The following is a 25,810-nucleotide window of genomic DNA, read 5'->3' as shown; positions in this document are numbered from 1 at the left end:
ATAACATAATAAATGTGAATGCTATTAATGGATCGTGTTCACCATATTTTATAGAGGTTGAATATGCATAAATTGCGAATATCACTGATAGTCCATGCTAACAATATGTTTGAATGGAATATATGTATATTCCTGTACCTAATATTGAGCTTAAAAAAAATCTTAAATGCAATACGTAACGTTACGTGGAGACATAACGATGAACTTACACTTCAATAATGAAATTGAGTAATAACATAGTTATGTTGTTTTACTTAAATTAACAAACACTTCTTGTAAATAAATGCATTCTACGTCTATTATGTGCCTAATGATACGACATTATGCGTTTAGATCGCAAACAAGACTTTAGCACATACAACAGCACATGGATTAAATTAAAATAATCCATCTCTTGCTTACACATTTGCCATACACACTTGCCAGACCAATCATGAGTTAAAGCATAATTTGATGAAGAATTTTTAGATGTTCAGAAGTGAATTGCAGAATATACTTAAAAACACATAAGTGTTGTACATTTCCTGTGGAGTTTCATTACAGACACCTTCAAGTATTTTAAAATGCATCCGTTTTTTTTTTACACCTGCCGAAAAATATCTAGGGCAGTTACATGACTTGTTCCAAAGTTAAACTACGAAACTATATATTTTTTATTACTATTCACGTATTATTTATTATTAGAAATAAAATGTGTAAGAAATACAAATGCTTCTATGGATTTCTGACTGCAGGATGTCACCAAAAGCGTGTCCTGCCATTCATTTTCAGCAACAGTAATGATCACGAAATTGCCATTAATAGCAATGTTTGCTTTGTCAGAAAATTATATTTTGCTCAGATTTGCCACGTGCAGGGAAACTATGCAAAACACGCACTTAATGGAAAACGTATACTGGTAGGAACCTCTGGTTACACCAGCCCACAGGGGATTATTGTGTCCGTCCGTTCATCGTGCAGGGAGGGGCTGGGTGGGGAAGGGCTGGGTGGGGAGGGAGGGTGGGGAGGGGCTGGGTGGTGAGGGAGGGGAGGGGCTGGGTGGGGTGGGTGGGGGGTGGGAGGGGTGGGGCTGGTGGGGAGGGGCTGGTCACCCCGTGGTGCCCTTATAAAACTCAACGTTTAACCTACTCACGCCGGCTTGTGCCCGCCCTCACAGTCGGCCATATTTGCGGAATACACCACGCCACCATTGACCCGGGCCATTGACCGAGCAACCCACAGGAATGTGTTTTGAGGTTTCTAGTTTATTTACAGTTTGTATTGTTTAATCAACACTCGAGGCCGTGCAAATGAAAATGACCCACGTCAATTTAGATTCCCGTATACACAATGTCCTATCAACAGTTAAAATACAATAAAATTTGGAAATATATAACATCTACTAAATGCAACTGTATCTGAAGACACTAAATAGAACAGTGGGCATTTTTGTTTATATAGAGGCGATAAGAACTTGGGACGAGGTAAGTATAGCTCAACTTTATCGTTTAGTCGCATATAATGTGCAAACACATAGAGAACATACTTATAGAGACTTCACTCCAGAATGTGCCCCGAGCTCTCTCTCTCTCTCTGGCCCCTTATATATCCTGTACCCCCTTTCTAGCAGCTTCTCTTTCTTCCAAATCCCCTTTCTCCTTTGCCAACGGTTATCAACCGTTCCTTATTAATTGCACCAATCTCGTTTGAATGCTCCGATGCCTTTCAATCAGATTGGTGTGTGGCGTCACCGACTAAGTCGGTTGTCAGTGGCTCTGCTACTTTAAAACGTGGCCTGCCTGTGAAGTCGTCAAGACTTCTGGCAGGCTACTCCGCACACAGACATTTGTGTTGGCCGCCAGGACTAACCCTTACAGAGGTAAAGAAATGGTATGCATGGGTAGAGGAAGAAAGTCCCAGACTATGTGGCCTCCAGAGGAGAACAAGCAACCGCCCAGTGAGAGACAGAAGGTTTTGGTTGATGGAGTAGAGAGTGCGCCGTGGAGTGGAGGAGTGTGAGATGAGAGGGGAGAGGTTGGCAAGATCGAGTCCATGGAGGATCTTGAAGAAGGCGGATGTGTTGTTAAAATTGATCTGGGACTGGAAGGATTAAAGTGTTGGGGTGATGTGGTCACATTTGTGAGTGTGGGTGAGGAGTTTGCCAGAGGCATTTTGGATCATCTGGTGTTCGGTGGTGAGGGTTTCGGACGGGCCATAGAGGAGAGAGCTGCAGTTGTCAAGTTGGGATTTGATGAAGAGGTTGATGAGGGTGTCAAAGCCAACGGTGGTACAAAAATAAAGGCAGATGCAAAATATGTTTAACAGATGGAGGAATTAGCTCCTGTAGAGTTCAAATACATGGGAAGAGCTCGGGATGAATTACTTATTAAAACCAATTAAACCAAAAATTCCTAAATTTGAACACGCCAAACACATACAATTACACAAAGTAGTATAGCTGCAACAAAAATCTAAGCAATTATAGTATCCTCGTTTCGTGCGAAGCTAACTTACATTGAAAAATCTAATTCGGTGAGATATGCGGGCACTCCAATTTAAGATTTGGTGCGCACAAAAACAGAGGGACTTAAAAATAATAATTAAAGTGCTTTCAAATAAAGCTCCCAGATTTAAGAACGCGGCGATACAATTTCAAATCGGGGTATATTATAGTATAAGAATAGCAATATTCCAATATGCTGCCAAGAATGTCCGAGTGCTGCGTCATATCACGTGACAAATTACGTCACACCAGACGTAGAGGAGACAGACGCCCGCCCAGTCTCGTCAATGCTGCCATAGAGACCAAGCTCGTTTTCATTCATTCGTCTAGTTTGTTGTCCTTCCCCCGCACATCCGATTAGCGTGGTTGGCTATGTACGGTACGAAAGAAGTTGAACATACATACATATGTACATTGACACATGAGCAAAAGCTTTGGTGGTATGGAAAGCCCTGTGCGTCTGTCCGGATATTGATTGGCCCATTAGCAGACCAAATGTCAAGCTAGTACATGTTAAGTGTGCTTCCCTGCTATAGATTTACACACACACATGCACAGACACCTGTTTTGACATCACAAAACCTTAGCGCAGATGCATTAAAAGCACCAGAAATAAGCACTTGGCATGCCGAGGTGTTTGTGCTAATGGTGCAAACTAATGAATAGAGTGCACTTATCTGGTTTCAAAATATCGGCTAGCTTGCTTGATTGCCGGTTCTCCACTGACACAGAGTGGATAGACAATCATTTCTGTGAAGTACAAATGTAAAATGTTTCCACTCTTCAAGAGGCTCAAAAAACATCTTCATGATTATGTATTGTTAAAGAGGAATATTGATAAAGCTTGTCTGGTGTTTGATTGGTCTTCATAAATATAAAAGATCACTCCTATGTTTGCATCTGCATATGATTCCAACATGAATGGATGTTAAATGATCAATGTAGGAATAGATGATGTTTTAAGCGTCGTTGATCCTGAACAGTGCTTCGACTGCTGCGGGGGATACAATACTGGCAGCAGTGGGCAGTACAGCAACATTAACTATTGCATTATAATATTCTCAAACATCTCTGCTGCCAGACCTCACCAACCTGCACTGACCAGCGAGGTGAAGTAGGGTCAAATAGTTCACATGATCCGCACTGGATGGAATGGCCCCTTAATCCAGCAGAGGATAGACAAGAGGGCTGCACATATGCATGTGTGATAGGTTCGCGAGTGCAGTGCCTATTATATTTGGCGGCATTAACAAAGTTAAAGATCAGGCAAAAGAGTGGTATTTCTAGAATTTATCAGCTTATTCCAAATGTCGCTGGAAAATGTACTGAGCTATGTTCAGCCAATCTGTTTCTCGTTACCCGCAGGTTATTACAAACACACAATTTCGTAAAAAATACGAGGTCTACAGTATTATATATAGTAACATATCTACACATGTAAAGTACCTTGTTAGGTGAGAACACGAATTTATTTAATTAAACGCTCTTAGGAAACACTGTCACATAGTTTCTTTACATTATAGATTTGGCCTTGCATAAACGACCAAATATATGTTTCATATGTTATTGTATCACATTGTGTCAGATTATAAATGAAAACAAATATTACAATTAAATTGTAATTTTAAAAAGGTAGCTAATATCACCACAAAATAGTTTTACCATAAAACATTATCACACAGGCCTTATCTTTACAGGCTCTGATTGAATAGAAATACGGGGTTTGTTTTTGTCAAATCGGTATTAATGTAGTGGTTCTGACAAATATTAACAATACAATTGGCTTGATGATAAAATAATTGCTGTACATGTCTTTCAAATTGGATACAGGGTTTCATTTGAAGCATAAGAATACATTTTTATTAAACATTTGAGAAACCTATTCAGCTAATTCCATGCCATGTTGGCTGCATTTCAAGATAATTATTAAGATTTATTTTTACACTTTCCCTACTAAATACTTGGCAAAGGTGATTTTTTTTTTATGAAGTCAACAACCTCAGTTCCAGCCACCTACTTAAATATGAGCATCATTAAATTGTATGCAATGTCACTGTCAAAATTGACGGTCATAAATTTGGCCACGATAGCATTCAGTTCTAACTCAAAGATATAATATGCGCGATAATGAGATCACTCCGCATATTAATAGTGTCTATAATGGGTGCAGCAAACACATTTAGCAGTGACCATGCAGAAAAGGCTGTGATAATTTACACAAAACACACTTTAAAAGAATGGGGAATCGTCAACACTGTCAAAACAGCACAAATAAATGTATTAATGTTCAACTTCTTTCGGCAATACTTAGCCAACCGTGCTAATCGGAGGTGAATGCGGGGGAAGGACAACAAACTAAACACACACAAAAGTTATTAAGCAATTAGTTTCAATGAATATGAATACTGCCTAGCACTCATTGGATTATACACAGATTTTTGTGTTACTTTTATGCAAACACCTTGTATAATAAGTATTGTATTCCAGACAAACTGTCTTGCTCCATCGTCGAGTTGATCCTGAGACCATCTGAGACAATATAAGATCACGTGCACAAATCCACAATGGAATGCACAATTAAAGCTGTTACGAATGTCTTGGCAGGAAGGTTAAACTGCAATTTGTGATAAGTAATGAGCTGTGTTACACCTCTGCAGGCTCTATAGGTCCTGTACACAGGGGACAATTAAACTCTTTGCACCCATGGTCGAATTGAACGTAAATCGTATAATTCAAATTCATGGTCTGGCAAACGGGTTTCGAAGCTTTATGTTGAGTCTGCAGCTGAGAAAAATATCGTTCTGCATTTGATAGCAAATTCCGTTTAACATTTTAAGTTACGTGACACATTTTTTATTATAGTAGTCAACATTTTAAAAATGTCAAAACGGATGTTTTCTTGCGTTTTCACAAAAACACACCAACTCTTGCAGAAAACTATAAAAAATGTGCTTTATGTACAGTACAATGTCATATATTGGACTCGCTGGAGACTGAGGTATAGATGGATATGTGAAAATGTCAGATAAGTGAACATCCATAGAAAATTAGTTATACCATGCACAAATACTGCCCTGGGTGTGGGATCTTACTTCGGGTGGATATGTGACAGTCGGATATGCAAGGCTGTAGAGTGCAATATTAATTCAAAAAATGGGTACGTAGCCAGCCCGTCCTGTCTCTCTCCTGCCATGATCGTAACGAGAGAACGGGCCAGCTAAAAAAAGGATTCGGGGACGATTGATGTTAAATTGCGTTGTGTTCTTGTCTCCTTTCGTATCACGCGGCAGGTTGAGATGACCGTACAACTTAATGAAGAGGGAACACGAGTGGGTCACGTGATGGCAACACTTTATTCAAAAGTGCTCTTCTGGGTAGCATCGCATCAGCTCACACGCCACAAAACCACAGCTGAGCCAGCCCTGAAGAGAGTTCCTAAACATGAGTTCTACAGCTGCCGTGTGCACGTGGTCTTATGTGCGCATGTGACTTAGGGTCCATTGCTCGAGTCACTACTGTGACGCGGCCTAGCGTTAGCGTGTTCACCACTTGTTGCAGAGGTTCAAGGTTTGAATCCGGCAGCTGCCCTGATCAATACTCTGGGTGTTTTGACCGTACAAAAAAAATCCTAAGTGCCGTCTGCTTCACAGTGGATGTTAAAGATCCCATGACATCATTCGCAAGAGGAGGCCATTTTGTGCCGATGTTACAATCCAATTTTGGCAACTTAGAAAAATTACTTGACTTTTAATATTTGCTCAGCCATCATCACTCCCTACTGAAAAACACTTGGCAGAATATTCCTTAAAAATAGTCATGAGACTGAATGAGGCTTTCCTGGGTAAGCAAGCATAACAATAATGATACAAATACAGGACTGCCAAATAGATAATTTATTGTTGAAGCAGGTGAGAGGTCATTGAGACAGATAATAAATTATTTTTCAAGGGATAATTGGGTTAGAAGGGTAATTCAGGAAAAGACAACTAAGAATGAAAGGATGCAATCTTTTCCTTTTTTCCCCTTTCTTAAAATGTTATCCACAGACCCGACTCTGAGCTTGGCTCCGCGCCTCTGAGTTGCGGCCACTACGTCTGCAAACTTGCGCGCGTTACAAATTGAACTATTATTATTATTAATACAAATACAATGAGTAAAAATTAAGCTCTGGCAACCAGGATCACTTGACAAGATTAACAAGACACACCTGCTGTTTTGTCAAAATAATGAGTCCAAATTTAGATATTAAAGAATATGAAAAATAACAAATCGCCAACTCAAAGTTTTCACACACATTTAGTTTTAAAGGCATACATTCCATCATTTATACACAACGACGAGGATTGACTTCCCACGGATTTGTACTTAATTTATCAATCCTGGAAAGAAGGATGGACGCCAGACTGAGTTGATATATTTGACCTCTTCTCTGGACAACTTCAGTTTGTGAAGAAAAAAAACCTGCACAAGCTCACCTTTTTATGGCACAATTTTCTCATACGCAAGTTGAAACTCCCTCCTGCACTTCAGCTGGCAACATCACATACAACACGCGAACTCACGTGTTTAATCGACAAGCATTAGCCATCGTCAATCCATTTCTGGATGAAGGCCTCTCCAAAAGCCGACCATCTCTCACGGCCCTGTGATGTAATAATACGCCTAGCACATGCACGCAAGCTGATTTTATCTCTATACTGTCTCTATTTATAATGCATGTGAGTCATATAAACGTCTTGCTGTTCAGCATGTAACTCATTATTAACATATTCCAATCTCTACTTAAGGAATTTAGAAGGTACCTTTTGTATTTAGTTCAGCTGAGGCTGATACTTTATTCAAATAATGTACTAATGATATCATCATACGTAGTCATGCTTTCATCACAAAACAGGGTAAAACAGAGAAAGATGCTCAGCTTTAAAACAGACGTATACATGGAAATTGATTTTTTAAATGTTATTTTACTTATTTAATACATTTAAATTTATTTTCTAAAATGCAAGAATCATTGCTCAACAATCTCTCAAGCAAACATGTAATGCAATTTTGAATATGCATCTAAGTATTTTGTTATTCCAATAAGAAGTCAAGAGTGTTACTTTTTTAATTGGGAGAACATGTTTTATTCTAGAAATAACAAAAAAACAGGGTCTCATCATCAACGTGTTGTTAATTTTCTGGGATGCTTCGAACAAAGGTATTGTTGTTAGTAGCTGTTTCAGATATGTAGTAATTTAACAAAGATTATTTATATGCTGAAGATAAACTCACTTTTACACAACGTATTTAAAGTTAGAGATGGGTCCCTGCATCAATCATAATTCATGTTTTATAGAAGCCTTGTTTGACTAACACGTATGAATAGCATGCATATTTCAGAACGTGTTTTTTTCCTTTTAATATCCAAATAAGATCTTAGTAGAGAAATGTTTCCAACACAGCTTGCAGTTCACAGAACGAAAGATAGATGTGAATTGAAATAGGACTAATTTAGAAACGTACAACTATAACTCCCTGTGTTATGTAAATACACATAATGTCACATGAGAGTTGAATTCGGCAATGGACAAGTCGACATCATGCGTATGTGAAAATGCATGACGTCGAGACAATGTATAATCGATTTTGTTAAATAACTTTGTTGGAAACCTGTTGAGATTGCATGGAGTGCTTCTCCCAAAATCGAGTCTTGCCAATGCAAAATTGATAATTAATTTGCAAGGGGTGCATGTTCATGGGTAGACCCCCTGCATCCAGCCCCAAGTTTCTGCCACTCATGCACACAACCCACCCCAGTGGTACATACCGTGTATTGTACAATTTTGGGAGAGTGTAAATGGTGGAGCAAGTAACGTACTGTATGTACGTTGAACTTCTTTCACACCGTACGTTGCCAACTAATCGGAGGGTGTGGTGGAAGGACAACAAACTAAAGACAAAAAGCAGTTTTAGAGAATTTAGTTTTCAATCTAAATTCAAAACTGCATAGCTCCAGTCGCTTCCTAATATCGGAAAAGCGTTCAGGATGGCAGCAGAAGTGCATCTGAAAGTGTGTGATGCGGTGACCGTCTTTGTTTGATAGTTAGCCAAAAGCTGACCAAAGTTTGTGAGAGAAGCACTCTGGCCAATAAGAAAAACATTATCGGATCAAGATTAAAATTTTTCGTAATTTTGACCTCGTTTGCATCAAGCGTTTTGTTGCCCCTTGTCCCAATTTAGTCCAGCTGTGAATCACAGCACAATGTAGTGGCGTGTATATACATGCGTACAAGAATACAGCCAAGTCCTTGTCAATGTCTCACAAGCGCACGGCCGAGGCATGAGCATCAGAATCAGAATATTTATTTTCCTGGAGGAATCCGATAAACTATAAAGCAATTTTTCACAGATGTCCATCCAGTAGGCGCAGGTAAGAACTTTACAACAACAAACAGTACAAAAACATAATAGTAGTGCAAAGCACAAGAAATGTAAACAAATAACCCAAACACACACAAATACACCTAAACCATCTCCGACCTACCAGGCAAAGCCCACTAAGGTATTATCTTATTTTTCAGGAGCGACCTGGCCACAAATGATAGCTCAACAAAGTGGCCCATCATTTGGATATGAATAGCACCAAAATCTCACCTTTGTTTTAAGAAGCCAGAATGCATAGTTCCTACACCCACACTGATAATCAATCTAGTATAATATAAGAGTATGCATTGCTGTTGATTCATTGATTTGTTTGTTATTTTATTTAAAATAAGTACACCCTGTGAAATTCATATTCACACCTACTCATATATCTCACCTCTTAGAGAAATATAACTTCAACAGCTTAAACGGTCTCGGTAAAATAAATGTTTTACCATGCCAAGTCTCGGCCTGTACTGTATCAGGTGGAAGATCAACGTTTAGCATTCGGCTAAAAAAACAGGCAAGGCAGCCCCGTGCAACTGGGCATGAGACTCGTAATTTTAATCTCTGGAATGAAGAATCGAATGCCAGTTGAACAGAAACAGAGTGGTCAGCGGAGAGCTGTCTAAGCTCTAATACTATCCAAACATTTCTCTTCTGACAAATGAAACACTGGGCATGTTTTATAGCTGTTCTTCGGGTTGGCTTTGTTATGATCCAACACTTATGTGTGATTTGAAATGATATGGAAAGAGACATTTCAGTTCTCCGATTGTACTTTTTTTGCTGGTTGTACCACGTGTTGTTCGACTCCCAAGTGGTGGGAGCTTTTTAAGAATGAAATTAATGTAGTGCCCGTTAAATCCAGTATATCTGCATTGGGAACACTCACACAAGCCAATAAAAGATTCAGATTCCATTGAAGGCATTTACCAATACAGTGCTAAAATAATAAAATACTCTGCCACGTAACTTGCTTGCACAACTTGTACCTCAAGTTCGCATAATTACAGAAATTACTCTTCAAACATTTATCAAAATCAACATAATTTTCATTTTTCTACAGTACAGTGTGTCTTTCGTTGAATAATGTAAGTAAAATAATGGATAATTGTATAAATGTAATATGATATACGGTGTGTGTGTATATAAAGTAAACTTAAATACTGATATAAATGCATTTTAAATTGTAAAACGGTGTGATTTATACATGACATATGGCACAAATTGACCTATTTTCCCTCAAGTTTTAATCGACAACTAAAACAGAAATTATACAAAACCCATTGCCAATGTCACTGTGTATGCCGGATTTTATTTCAATACCAATCAAAGAATCACAACTACTGCGGTTCTGAATGTCAATTACTCAATGAAAGTGCACAATAACGTTAATTTATGTCACGAAAGAAATGAAAAAAACCAACCAAGTGCCTGAATAATTAAACATGCCGCATGCTGTTTTTAAATATGTACGCCTGGGGCCACGATGTCCTAAAATACTACTCCGAAAATAATCCGGCACTAGCTCCCGGTTAAATACACCTCAGCAAAACGTCCGTACCAAAATAACTAACCATGTTGTCGGAATGGAAAATGTCATTATACACACTTGATAATTTATGTCGTGAGGAAAATGAGCTGCAAATCACCATCTAAACTTAAATAAGTGTTATTCTGGGTGCCAAAATGACCTTGAAATGTGCTGCTTATTACTCCCCTTAAGGCAAACATCGTAAAACTCAATTTTGCATGCACCACCTGCCACAAGCAGAAATTTGTACAAAAGCAATATATTCAAGTGCTGTATTAACATGCTCAACCCACAACCTTCGACATTAGCGATGCTCAGCCACGCAACTAGTTGTGCAGGAAGCCATCCTTCACTAAAACGCGTTTAAAAACAAATAAGTAAATAAAATGGACACAGGAATGGGCGACGAAAAATTTGACCTGCATCGTAGGGTACTAATTTACATGCACACTGACAGGAGAAGTGACACTAATTGGAAGCATTTAATCAGATTCCTCTTAGTCTGTAGTTCATCAAGCCTAATTAGACAGCCAGAGAAATGGGAGACGCTGTTTTCTCTGTCACTTTATAATAATAACGCTATACATGCATACATCAATACAACACTTTATAATGTTTATGTCTGCTATAATCATGTGCCATCTGTCATGGACAAAAACATGCAGCGTCTACGCTATTTAAGATTGCAAATGCATTGCCCATTATTTCGTAATGAAAAATGCAGTGATACCATTACAACCATTAGAGAGAATGCAAATTGTGCAGACACTGCCATGGGGGACAACATTTTGCTCATGGCGAGCCCTCTAGGAGGTGCGAAAAACGCCTCCGACTGAAACGTAAAAGTCACGATCATGAGATTACAAAGGAAAAACGGCGGTAAAACCACGTACTCAAAACCATTCATCCTCCTTATTTTATCATAACGACCCTAAATATACAAGCAGATTAAGTTCCCTAATTTTAGAATCCATCGTAATCCCTCGCAGCAGGGACAAGGAGGCAGGAGGGGGGGCGACTGTGCAAGGATCAAAGTCTTCCGCGAGCTGGACAAGCCGCTTGGGCAGCAAAAAAAAGGGCTTTTTGAGGGTGCGACGCCGCACGGCGAGAGCGAATGGCGTGGGGGGCCCGGCTCACAGCGTTGAGGAACCATCGCGGACACGGGGCAACTCCCAGAATAGCTCGGCCCGGAATAGCAGCGGCAGTAGCGGCAGGGCAAGGCAGGCAGGCAGGCAGAGAAACCACGCGTCGTGCTCTGCGGAGGAGAAGGGGACGAGCGGCCAGGTCGTAGCGCCGGCTCGGATATATCCCGCGTAGCCTGTGCCATGTCTTTTTTTCCGCATGCAACCAAGACATCCAGAGTCACACCGCCGGTGGCTCGTGAGCTTTCGATGGATAAAATAATGTACTGTATATGTAAAGCAACGAGTGCCATGAAATATTTGGCTCAAATTTGTTGTAACTCATGCGCATTTTTTGTCGTTCGGCTCACAGTGAGCTCTCACTGTACGATATACATCGTGTGACTCCTTTCTGTCCACGGATTTGCATTTGCAGTGACGTGTCAGTCAATCTCATGGAAGAATGCGGGGGAAATCTCTGGGAATTATCACACATGAAGGGTAACTATCGTCAGCGAGAATGTTTGATTGCTCAGTAAATACCAAAAACCCCAACACATTCATCAACAACATTGCTTAAAAAGAGAAAATAAATATATATTGGTAACTTTTAGGGCAATGGCTCTTCATACAATATCCAAACCTTCCACGACTCTAAATATTGTTTACGCAGCCATTTGGAGACCTTTAAAATTACATCACTTAAAAAGCCCATGACCATAATGTTCTGTTCATCTAATATATCACTTCTGTCATTGGCTGTGCCACATTATTAAATGGTGAGATACCAACAACAGCAAGCACACCATGAGCACATCAACTCCATACAATGTATTGTTCAGAAACTAGATTTAAAACATATTGTAAAGTGACTAGTATACAGTATACAGGACACAGCCGGATCTACAGGTGCAACTCAATCGGCTAAGTGCAGACTATTTCGTGTAGACATGTGAAAGATTGGTACTTTTGGCTCAAAACAGCAAAACTGATTCATGTCTGTGCATATGAATGTGTGACTTTTTACCTAACATTCGTGTTGCTGTAATAGTCGATCCTTAATTCATGCTAAAGTTATACAGACGTCAAGTCAGCAGATACGTAAGAATTACAAAAAGAAAACTCAAGTCAACACTATAAAACATGATCACAATGACGCATGTTTTCATATTTCCAAATCTTCCATTCTATGATGCAAAATTGTATGTGCATACACAATACAAATATTAATTTATATTGATATGAAGCCAAACATTTTCTCTCGAGACATAGTTTCATAATGCAATTTTCGAGAAAAAAATTAAATGCATCAATCAACTGCAAACAGTCCGTACAAAAACACGACACACACCGCTCCCTTTTCATGATCAAACTGGGACACGTGTATCCAATATGAGCTGCAAACATTAACATCGCTTAACACACACACACAACCCACTCGGATGCATCCTTAGCAATCAAAACATTTCACCGCCGTCGTACAACGCCCGAAGCATCATCATACCACACGAGTCGCGCATCTCTGCGCACAACCACCCCGATCTCGACGTAGCCTTTGACATTAACAAAATGTAGTCCGACACACAGACAAGGTAGTTGACACCAAGTGGGGGGGGGGGGGGGTGTGGGTGTGTGGAGTGACCAAACGGAAATCCTTACACCCCCCCCACCCCCCCAATCTTTCTTGATGAAATTCGCGAAGACGGTGGTGGAGTGTGGTGGCCGGTACCTGGCGCTGACGGACGAGACACTTGCCGATGGGTCACCAGGTCGAGGGCCTGTTCCCTGCCCGCGACGGCGTCTGCGGAGAAACACGACTCTGTCTCGTAAATGGTTTGCAACATCTCCCCCGGTCCTGGCACCGTCGGCTTCAGCAACATTCAAAGAAAAAATTGGGGGGCTGAGGGGGGGGGGATGGTGCAAGTAGCAACAAAAAAAAACAAAATTGGCGAGCCAGAACCCTTTGCTGCCAGCAACCCGGGCACGTCCACTTCAATGTCAGAGAGAGAGAGAGCGCGCTCCTTGCTCGTGTGCCAGCCCAAAGGCGCGCGATCCTCTCAGCACATTGACAATACGCACTGGCCGCCTATTTTTTTTGCCGAACCCATTTAAATGCCGCTTTGCCGGTCTCCTGCCCGCTCGCCCATCCACTCGTCCCCCTGCCTGCGAGCCGGCGACGATGTCTCCCTAAGCCCCGCAAAAGGGGTTCAACACGCGAGGAGAAGGAGGAGGAGGAGGCAGGAACGTGGTTTAGGCAAGCAGCACTCTCTGTTCCCCTCCCAGTGTTCACGACTCTACCACCGCAACCGCTGCCACCCTAAATCATTAACCAACAGGTCCAAACCACATTGCGTGTATTTCCTCTTTTTTTGGAGGGGGGGGGGGTAGGAGAAGAAGGGGAGTGAGAGGGAGGAGGAGGTTTGCGGATTTGGGGGGGGGGGGATAAACAGCAAGCAGGAGAAATTTGTTTCCCGGGCACAAGACGAAGAAGAGAGCGAACGAGTTAGCGCGAGGTGGAGGAGGAGGGGGGGTCTGTGGGGAGGGGGGGGGGGCTCTGGCGAGGGGGTCTGGGGAGGGGGTCTGGGGAGGGGGGGCGTGGAGCAACGGGGGGGGGGGGAGCGCAAAGCGAAGCAAGCAAAAAACCCCCCCACGACTGAGTTTACATCCCCTGCAGCCTGGAAATAGAGATAACACATTTACATGTGAATCAACAACAATGTGTGCCCGGGCACGCTCACCAGAAATAGCAGCTGGGGAGGAGCTGGCTAAAAATAGCGGCGCGCGCGTGGCCAGGGGATTGGATCGTATTATTAGAGCGCACGAGGAGAAGGATGGGAGAATGGGAGGGAGGGAGGGAGAACGCCATGAGCAGCCATCCAATCGGGGTTGCTCCTGCTGCTGCTGCTATTGCCTTCTTCCATCTGAGCCCACCAACACCACCAACACACACGGGACCGCCGATATGTCCAGTGGGGCTTGGAGGGGGGGGGGGTCTCTCTGTCTCTGTGTGTTTGAAAAAAAAACGGGTAGGCGCATCCAGTGGTGTCCGTCCCATCAGGAATATTTAATTCGCTAACCGCAAAGCGTCGTTGCATGTCTGCTGTTTCTTTGTTGCTTGCAACGGCGGATTTTTTTTTTTTGGGGGGGGGGGGGTCATCCCTCCCGGGTTTTATTTTATTATCTTGCAGCTTTTTGTCTGATTTGGGCCACTCTTTACGTCTACATTTGTTTTTGTCCTCGTTATTTTAATGACGCGAAGATAATGGTGGAGGCGTAATTTGGCAAAGGCTTTCCAAATTGGATGCGAACACACAACAGGGGCCGTTTGTTAAATCACGTCGGGGTTTAGTCTTTTTGTTGTGTGTGTGCAGATATTTCCGGCAGGATGAAACAACCACTCCCTTTTCCCCCGCTATCTGTAGTCATGACACTGTCTTTATCACTCACACCGCTACAGCCCATTGACTCCCCCCCCTCTCTCTCAAGTCAACAGGAATTCTAATGTAGTACAGTGCTGTATATCGTTTTTTGGATATCGCATCGTGTCTCGGTGATTTACCTCCTGTCGAACCTTGGTGCACCAGTTTGCAAAATAATAATGCGAAATGTATACCTTTTAAAAAATATACGATTCATGACTGGCATACTTACGACAATTTCTCTAGGATATATTTAAACATTGCTTCGCGTGAAACGCCGATGCGAATTCACATCTAATTCCAAGCAGCCTCTCAAGGCAATGGATGTAAAAATAGACCATGATATTCTGTATTATATTTGCCCAGAGTGACATGTAGATAATCTATATATTATTCAACACCATTACGCTCACTTCTCCTTTGCTGTTATTTGCAATTACGAAGACATCACTAGGTAACATTAAGTCCACATCTTTATTATCGTCATCACAAGATCAAGTTCTGCTCTGGAAGGCAATTGCCTTAGCTACTTTAAATAAATGGCCTTAGGCATGAGAAACAGCAAAAGCGGGTTGCGTGCTGAAGAGCTTCAACAATATGCCGCATGCATACGCAGCTTAATTCCAAGTCTGTACGTGTTCACGCTGCCGTGTGGTGTAATGGTTCACACACTGGACTTGCAATCCAGAGGTCCCCCGTTCGATTTGATCTCCTTGCCCGGGCAGTTGAAACAATGGGGCAAGTTTATTAAATCCCCACCCCGAACCCCCCCCCCCCACCACCTCCCCGGCCATCTCTGCCCGACCAACATAATAAATGGGTACAGCACCGTTCTAATTTCGTGTCATTCTAAACTGATGGAAGTACAGCCGGGGACCGAGTGTTTGGTAAACACTCGACTGTAATTGGATTTCTCGCTAGCCAGATGTATGTTTACATCAAACAGGGTCATATCGGTGCAACCTATATGAAATGCAAAAAAAAAACCCCTCTAATAATTACATTTTACATGGTGTTTCCCATCGCTCAGGGATGCTGCCGTGGTGTGCTGGCCCACACGCCGAAGCTTGTTGGTCAATCTTCAGGTCGCGTGTGGTGGGGTAAAGCGTCGGTAGTCCCCGCCACTTCTGAGATGTTTGGCCAGTTTAGTGAAGTAGGTCAAATAGCCCATTGAAGGGTCTGTCTCCAGAACTCCTTCTGATGAAGGCCATTCCCCCCAGCACTGGCGTAAGCAAGCGATTGATGGCTGCACCATAACATTACCTTATAGATGTTACGTGTTTATTTCCTTTATGTAGACTAACTATACCACAGCAACCTTTTGAAAGTACAACTGACCTTATCATGATTGCACTTTTTTTATTCGACTGTCTGGATTAGCTAAATCTAATTGAATTACATCTGCTGCAACAATTCAGTTTAAAGTACATCAATGCATTGCATGCTGTGGCTAGACAATGATGCCTTTTTATTTCATCTACAGTATTTAAACATGCACCAGCGGATGACAATCCACCACATGAATTAATAACAATAAATATATTTAATACTATTAACATTAATATATTTAATATGATTAATATATTTATAGTGATCCCATTTCAGTGTCTTGGGTTTTCACAGCAACCGCTGTGCCCTGCGAAGGCGGTTCAAGGTTGACAGTCTTAACAGAGTGCGCTAGCCATACAGGAAATACTGTCACAGGAAGGAATGAAGGGTGGTTGCCAATTTAATAAACAGCATACTCGTGAACGAACCTATTTCAACCGGAGGGGTAATAAAATCGGATGTCTGCTACCGTGCCACGTTTTCTTCGCGCTGAAACAGAGGAGTTAGCCACACAGCGGCACTTTGAATGCTGGGAGAATCCTCCTAGAGGACTTTGCAAACGAATGGCTCCCGGTGGTTATTGGTTCGACCACAGAGAGGTTCTGCCAAGTTCGCCACCAACTTATCCACGAACATGAGGAGTTCTACTGTACTATAATTAGATTTATTCCACGTGACTTTACCGAAAGAACCAAGAATATGAATTCCTGCAGTCACGAAAGTTGCAAGTCAAAATTAAACTACTGGTTACAGACTCAGTATTTAATCTACTGTTTTTGTGCTACTACGTATTTAAGCGTTCTATCAGTTTATTTAAGGGATAATAACTTACAAACACTATAATATTTTATCGACAATGCCGTGAGTGTTTCCCATAATCTAAACCGTTTGGTTGGTGTATCTAAGCCATATCTAAATATGTTGGGAGTGCCTGGACACCCACGACAGTGGCTGTGCCCCTGTGCTCTCGCAACCTTGTCAGACCCGGGCAAAGTGGGACCCTCCTGAAATGCAGCCACGGGTACAGCTGTGAATCGAGCGTATACAACAAGCGTGACTGAAAGAGGCGCAAACAGTGCTCCAAGTTGGAACATTTTAAGCGAGCCGATGAATTGGACTCGACGGGCAGCCAAAGGTTGCCCAATGACAACGTACACCTCTGACCCGTGTAGAACATTGCCGCCATTGATTAAAATCCAACTCCAACTGCAGCTCAATTGTTGTGGAGCACTTAATCCCATAGCTTTTCAGATCTAACTATATTTAGGCTTTATTTTTTTACACTTCACGTAATACATACAGAACATATGCAGGTCAATGGCATGAGTAAACTGTTGAGAAAAGTAACGTGGCTTTGGACAGGACTCGTCGCCAGCAGGGATGATGGCTGACGGTCAAGAATGATGACAGTGGTCAGCCCAAGGGATTTTTGTGTCGTAAGATCGTGAGTGATGGCGGTGGCATCGCAACGCCTCCATCCAGCAGTGTATTGGCCACGGCTGATGATGGTGATGATGAATACATAATCCAATGCAGTAAATATAAGTTGATGTTTTGGGTGGCTGCCCTTCATCCCCGTTGGCGAGACATTGTCTCATTTCAATGATGCTAACAATAGGACAGACAAGAAAGAGGCAAACGTACAACGAACTGTCCCACAGTGTGAAAGGGCAATCAGGTCAAACCTTCATTGCTGTTGGTAATCTTTACAGAAAGAGACAGTGATTTAATCTGAGAGTTTGCAAGCTCTGCAGTTCATTAAACTCTCACAGGGCAATAAAGAGTTGGATGTGGCAGCACAGGGAGGTGGGAGGCATGAGCTGCAAAGAACACATTATATCAAACTCAATGCGTTATAGTGTTCAAACCCCTTGTTTATTCTCAAGACTAGACGGTCCGTTTGCTGCAAATAGGGCAGGTGATATTTCTAACTTACGGAATCGAGAATGTATCTGTCTCACGTAAAAGATTTGAAAACTCGTTGGCGGTAAAGGTGTGGCTCTGCAATTGCTTGTTCACGCCAACGTTGGCATCTCCGCGAGAGAAAGCTCTAGAGAGCAACCTAGAGTGTCAATCTAGATTTGAACCTAGAGTGTGTTGTGCCCTCCGCTTCCACACTGACCAGATGGTTTGGAAGAGGTGGGAGGAGCCGCACTTCCCCTCACCACATAGGACCCGCCGTTGTGCAGAGACTCCTCTACTTACGAACATTCGGCTTACGAACTTTCAGATATACGAACAAACCTCTCCGTATGTCCAGTCGCCTGTTCGGACCGAGGGTCGTAAGTTCAACCGCCACGCAATAGATTGCGGTGGTTGATTGGTATCATTACCCAGCATTCCCAGCATTTCTACCTGGAACGCCGTCATTGTCTGTTGTGTTGTCGCTGTGCGGTTCACTACGAAGTTCTCTCTGCTTTTCACGAACATTGTCAATCCACATTACATACTTAATTTGGAGCTTTCGTGACTGCAGGAATTACTCTTTGGTTCTTTCGATAAAGTCACGTGACTTTACCGAAAGAACCAAAGAGTAACCCACATTACATCTCAGAAGCGTGGCATCTACATCTGCTGAACATGAAGAACCTTGGCATCTACATCTACAGGAGAGTATACACCTTTTGAAGCCATTCCCCGTGTTTAGTGTGCATGCCGTAGAACATGTTTGAAATTGTCAGGGGCAAAGTTTGACTTATGAACAAATCGACTTACGAACAGACTTCTAAAACCTAACTCGTTCGTAAGTAGAGGAGTTTATGTATACGGATTTCTTCTGCTGGATAGGTAGAGGCGGAGAGATTTAGGAAACTTGCATCGTTGTTTCAACTGCCTCGGCTGGAGATTGAATTGGCCATATTCAGCATTCTTTATTTAAATAAAAGAATATACAATCAACATGTGCCAAAGCACATTCAGTCACTCTGCCTTTTTTATGATAACAGCCCAAATAAAATAAACTCCCACTGTTTCTATTAACTGCTAAATGTTTTTTTAAATAAACATGATAACTGACGCAAGTTTTCTCTTAAATGCAACGTTGAAATGAAAAACTAAGCCCGGTGCCAACTGCCCATGTCTACGTGCGCACCACTTGCCCCACCCGAGCCGCTCCCTCGGTGCACCGCGTTTAATTTCCCATGAGAATGCGCATCCCCACATCAATTGCCCCCCGTTTACTCGATGTAAAAAAAATATACAAACATATATTTTATAACGTATATACGGACACGCGGTGTTTGTAATCGTCTCTCTTGGTTACGACCGTTGTCGAAACCGATGCCACGTCTACAAAAACACGGACGTCTGAAAAAACGCACTCCAAATCACCGCGACATTGCCACACTCCATCCCGTGCACTGATAAATATCCCAATAATCACCAGATCATCCCAAAAACGCTACTGTGGGGACAACATTATAGGTCGCGTGGCTGACAAGTCACACAGCAACCCATCAGTGCGGCCACTTGCACACACACACAGTCGATTTCACGTGTCTATTGTTTAACATAGGGACTTTCATCCGTAATTAAGATGGATCTCTTTTCAGTATTTTATGACCAAGGGAGGACGCGAAGGAGGAATGAAGAGCGAGAGAGAGAGCTGTGGAGGAAAAGGAGACATTTTATTTGAAGCTTGATCTAATAAAATAATATAGAATCAACATTGAGGAATTGTGATATTCACAATTTTCTTTTCAACCAGCATCACGCAAACCTGTAGATGACATGACACTCTGCATTCATAATTGGACTGCAAGGTTCAGGGAGAATGGGATACAATCATGTTTTGGGCTAATCAGGACTAGATTTAACATCTGAGCCAACGCAGTCTGACCTGTTTGCTCAATCCTGATCGATTAGTTCATCAACATAAAATTGACTGATCAGGAATTAATTAAAATTATTGTGTTATAATGTAGTTTGTAATGCTTTTTTTAAATTACATGAGCTACTATTTAGTGTGTTATGCATATATAAATATGGACTGTAAGTTCACTGGAAAACATTATTTGCATGGACGTGTGGCAACAAGCTCGCTTTACACTGCAATGATACGTTTCATAAATTAGTTCTCGTAGTCACGATATGTGCACCAAATTATGCATTTGAGAATAAATAACCTACACTCATATTTGTTATGATTATTTCATGGAAACCCTACAACCGCTATAGTTACTAATTGCTCCACAATAGTAATAGAGAAAATCAGATCCAAAACAGGATATAATCCAAGTTTGATTGGGTAACATTCTAAACCGATGCTTGGCTGATCATATTATCAAATCTAATTTACATTTTCCCGTCAAATCGGATCGAATCTGACTTAAACCAACCCGTAATTGTGCACGAAGAAGCATGATGTGCACGCTTGAAATTACACCACCAGACAGGAGCAAATCAAACATCGATTATAAAACATATGCAGGGCGAGGAGATGATACCTCAAGAGAAGGGATGATGTGCAGTAGTTAAGACTAATGACGGAATGGAAGCCAAAGGAGAGAACGCATCCTAAACTAGATCACTATTGTTTGTGTTTTGTCTATTGCCCTTCCCCCGCACCTCCAGTTAGCACGGTTGGCTACGTACGGTGCGAAAAAAGTTCAACATAATACATGGCAGGATTGTATGGGATGGCGACAGCCGTTGGCCCTCATACAGCAGTCGAATGATTGTGGCTGATTATGATGATGATGAAATCCGTATTGAAAAATGTATATATATCTTTGCACCGCCAATTAGCATGGTTGTCTACGTACGGTGCGAAAGAAGTTCAACATAATACATACATGTCTTCGATTTTTGTTTTATGCTGCACCTGGGTATTAACCACATTGCTTTTGGAGTCTTTGAAATCTACGTGAAACATGTAGACGTACTTTGGTCATAATAGCAGTAAAAAAATATTCCAAGTGCTGTTCAAAGCATCTACTCGCTGTATTTTTAAACTGTAGCTTTTGTGATTACACAAAGAATGCAAAGGTACAAATGCAACGCATAATGCAAACAAAAAATCTAATTAAGCTAAACCAAAAGATTTCCTTTCACACTGCGCAAATCTAATCTCGATCTTTGCACTATTTTTTTATATATTCCTCAATTATGGTAAACTAATTACAGCGCGGCACACTGCTCATTAGCATGTGTGGATTTTCACTCGGCCGGATGTGCTCCACAGAGGCTGATTATCATCTCAAAGAGAGGATGGAGCGGCCCAGTTAATACGAAGCAAACCACTCAATCACGCCGATAACACACAAAAAGTGGACCACTCAGTGCTAAGCACACAACCCGGTCATATTAATGGATTTACAAAACTCGTTCCCTGGAAATTGCACAAAGCCTGTGGCAACAGTTAAAAAAAAAATTCCAAACTTCCCATCTTTTACAACCTTAAAGTCGTGTAAAGATGGTCGCTTTATTCAGATGCAATCGACGCTCCCTGCTGTATATCCCAGTTAATCATGATTTCTCGATTTGTCTCTCTTTGGATTTAAATATTCTTCTGTCCCCTCTTCTACATCCCCCCCCCCTCTGTTTCTCTCTCTCACGTCTCATCCTCGCTCTCCTTATTCCCACCTCTTCCTTTTCCGTCACAGTCTCTCTTGCCACTCCCTAATCCTCCCTCCCACTGTTTGTCGCTTTCTCTTCTTTGCGTGTTGCTCTCTCTCCTATTCGTTTTCATGCCATTTCACTACCTCCCCACCCCTCTCATCTCAGTTCATCTCCTTCTCTTGCTCCCTCCTCCATCGCCCTCCTCGATCACATTTGTGCGGGCACCATTTGGCTCTCCGTTGTGCCGAGGACCACGAGGTCACAGGATTGGTCGAGATGTTAAAATTGGCACACAGGAGCAAAGAAGGTTCGAGAACAGGAGGGTGGAGGGGGGGAGGTCCGTGCAGGAAATGTCATTCGGTGGAGGTCATAAGAATGATTCCAGTTAATCATCATAAATATGCTAAATTCCTCTTGATATGCAAATTATTTTGTGAAGGCGCTCTTCCCCCTCCAACCCAGCTTAAATATACGCTCCAAGCCTGGTGGTGTTTCATTCAGACGCTGTCTTTCCGACAGACCTGTTCTTCACCTGATGACGGCTGCTTGCGTTGTGGCCGAAACGTCGTGAGAATTATTTTATTGTGTTTTATTTTTATTATTTTATTATTTCCCTTCTACGTGACTTTACCGAAAGAACCAAGAAGATGAATCCCTGCAGTCACGAAAGCTTTAAATCGAAATTTAATTATTCCTTCGTTGAGTATGTCATTCTGGCATAAAACCCACCTCAGTCATTTCTACACCGTGTCTGGGACAACTAACTAAACTTTGTATTTTACCCAGTAAGGCCCACTGAGCCTATATAGCTCTAATTCAGAAGCAACCTTGTCACAAATAATAGCTCAACGAAGTGGCTTATCGGCATGTGGAAATATATAGCAGCCAAATACTCTAAGTGCATGTTGATTTTAAATGTGGAGGTAAAAATTGGAGGACCCGGAGAAAATCCGCGTCACCACGGGAGGAGAGAGAGACACGCAAACTGCAAATATACAGCAGGCGTCAGGGTCGGAATCGAAACCATGATCTCCTGCATACCGGGTGAGGTAGTTAACATCTCGCCACCGTGGTACACCGACGTTACATTAATACTTAAAACACGTGTTTAGTCTGTCCATAAATCATTGGAAAGGGAAAAAAATATCTGCAGACTTACATTCACAATTTTCTATTTGCAGTTTTACAGTGAATTAACAACTTGGGGAAATGATTTGCTTCTATTTTGATTTGAAGCTTTCGTGACTGCAGGAATCCATACTCTTTGGGTCTTTGGGTAAAGTCCCTTAGGTATAAAAATCAGCTTTCTTACCATTTTTCGCCTGATGACGGACGCTTGTGTTGCGTCCGAAACGTCGTGATCTATTATTTTTCTACCTACGTGACTTTACCGAAAGACCCAACGAGTAGGATTTGCTTCTACTATATTCTTGGGGTGGGGGGGGGGAAGTCAGTAATGCATGGGATTCAAGCAACAATGACTATCGTAACTGGGACAAATTAGCAAAAAAAAAATTCACCATGTTCATTATTAACTCTGCCTTATAATAAAAATACACAAACATTTTAGGCACTCACACGCCTGTGCAACATTGCAAGCATGCAGTACAGTGTGTTGTTGCATATGCATGCAAATGAACACATGCGGTTTACAGGAAGTAGGCTAATGTTCCATAGGGTATCCTGCCGTGTCAAGCTAATCTTGCATCGGGCACAAAAAATACTCACGATTAATGAGCCATGGGCGACATAATTCCATTTACACATTCTAAATAATAATAAAAGCAAAAGAGTATGTTTAGTCTGAAGAATTTCCATAACTCAAAAGGATGCTCACTAGAATAGTCTATTTTGAAAATTTGTGTCAATGTCAACCCGAGTTTTATTTTGTATCCATATGTGCTTGTCTGCCAATGTAAAGTTAAACATATTATTCATAATGGGGGCTGTAAGACCATCGTTCACCATGCCGGTCAGTGCTGTGTTGCTAAGGGGAAGGAGGCTGATTTGGATATCATCAACAAAATAGTCTACTAACCACTGCCTCCGATGCAACCCCAATTTAAATGACGACTCAAAAAATCGGTATCAAGTGTAGGCATTGTACAGGGTCTATCACACATTCACATGACATCACTTAAACTCAGGCCTATAATCCAAACAGCCTAATGGACATGATCTAACATGAAAGCATTTTTTCAAAGTACATTTTCACTCCAGATGAGGTCTAGAGAGGAACATGGTTAAATTATTTTTTTTATAATGCCTGTTGCTTACAATGTTCTATTTAACTTTGTTTTTGTTTTATGAAGATATTTGGACAACATTTTCACATCCGTAGTCACAACAGATACGCCAACTTTCTATAAATTGTGGGGTCTACAACCCAACTCTACTTGGAAGGTGGGTTCTGCGTAGAGTTGAGCTGATAATTATTCAAATAATCTATTACAAATTATTGATTCGTTTACTTGACTAATGGGATCACGTAATAAGTTGGGGGGAAACAAAGCCTCGCCTCTATTTCCTCATTTAGCCGCTGAAACAGAGGTGATAGGCGCATACCTGTCAACCCATACGGTTTACCTGTATTCTTGTATAGGAAAATTGAGTTTCAATACGGGCAAAAATTGTTTTTGTTAATTTGTTTGTGCTTCTCCCTTGTGATGGGACTTTGTAGGAAGAACGCTAAGCTTTATAAGGGGTTCACAGGGTGACCAATGAGGTCTGAATTGGTGTATACCAAGGGAGACACTGATAAGGGGTTTGACAGGTATGTAGTGGTGAGTGTACGAGTGGTGAGTGTAGTAGTGGTGATTGTGTCGTTGCTTGTGTTTCTCCCTTTGTTATGGGACTTTGTAGGAAGAACGCTAAGCTTTATAAGGGGTTCACAGGTATGTTGGTGGGAGGCGAGGATGCTTAGTGATGCCGTTGGCATTCTCAGGGGCATCACAATGGGCGTGGCTTGAACGGGGATTTCTCAAGAGGCAGGAAATTGGGGCGACTGATATTTTTTTAGGAGGGGGGGGGGGTGAGTACTCGACCGCAAAAAAAAGTGGTCGATTATAATGTTTAGTCGATCAGTCATCCCGGCTAGGTCGTGTGGCTCTTGTATCCTGGGCAGCCAAAGCAAAAGTCTGCAAGTGTGAAGGATTATCCGGTGAAATAAATGGATTTGTTTACTGCCAATGTCTGTCTTTGATTGAACATAATTGTTCGTAGTTGTATTAACTGTGTCCATTGAGAATCATTTGTTCTTCTTCAAGACCCTTTTAAACATATTAATCATCACGAAATTATTACATTAGGTTCTCATACTTTCTTGGAAAGTTTTTTGTGGTTGTTGTCCAACAACGTCATTAAAGGTAAAATGGAAATTGAGTCGTGCAACCCTTGCATGTCAAAGTGACACCGTTTAACCTCACGACGACTGACATGAGATGAATATAAAATTGCAGACGAAAGTGCTCTTTGATGCAGTCTTCAATCGCAAGGCCGCAAGTGCCAATCGCAATGCATGCATACCTGTCGAGAAGCCAAACGTTGACATTTTCTCACGCTTATTTGGAGGCTCAAACCCCCCCTCCCCCCCCCCCCCGACAACAACAACCCCTGAGTTTCATTGAATAAATAATGGACAGACAGGAAGTCCATGTCTGCATGTGAAATCAAACTTCTTTACAAGCAGAGAGAGACTTCGTCTGATCATCACTTATTCATTAGCCATGATCTTCCATCACAGCGCACCGATGATATTCACAAGTTGTTTTGCAATGGTGCCATGACCAAGCGTGCCTCGGCAGAGTACAGCTCGCTTGGATGTGATATAACAACGTTGCAACGATGATGTTACAGCCGTGCTTAATTGAAGTGAACCTGCCACGAGCATAGGATGGAAAGTAGAAGTTTACACCTGAAATAAATGTTACGATGGCGCTTTTTGTGTGTGGCTTACCTC

At 41.8% G+C, this 25,810-nt stretch overlaps 1 protein-coding gene across 1 annotated transcript in view; it reads right to left on the bottom strand.

The window, feature by feature from the left end:
* The window catches only part of LOC144725043 (histone deacetylase 4-like), a 132,532-nt gene extending 118,602 nt beyond the window's left edge, over positions 1-13,930 (bottom strand). Inside the window, exon 1 of the mRNA XM_078604487.1 lies at positions 13,275-13,930. Within this exon, the coding sequence (XP_078460613.1) occupies positions 13,275-13,425 (151 nt within the window). The 5' untranslated portion in view covers positions 13,426-13,930. The remainder of the gene's footprint in view (positions 1-13,274) is intronic.
* Between the last annotated feature and the right edge of the window lie 11,880 nt (positions 13,931-25,810).

Source organism: Lampetra planeri, chromosome 2, assembly GCF_965212315.1.
Source record: "Lampetra planeri chromosome 2, kcLamPlan1.2.h2, whole genome shotgun sequence".
NCBI classification, from domain to species: domain Eukaryota; kingdom Metazoa; phylum Chordata; class Hyperoartia; order Petromyzontiformes; family Petromyzontidae; genus Lampetra; species Lampetra planeri.
The sequence above is the reverse complement of the archived record's forward strand: the minus strand, read 5'-3'. Positions and strand labels throughout refer to the sequence as shown.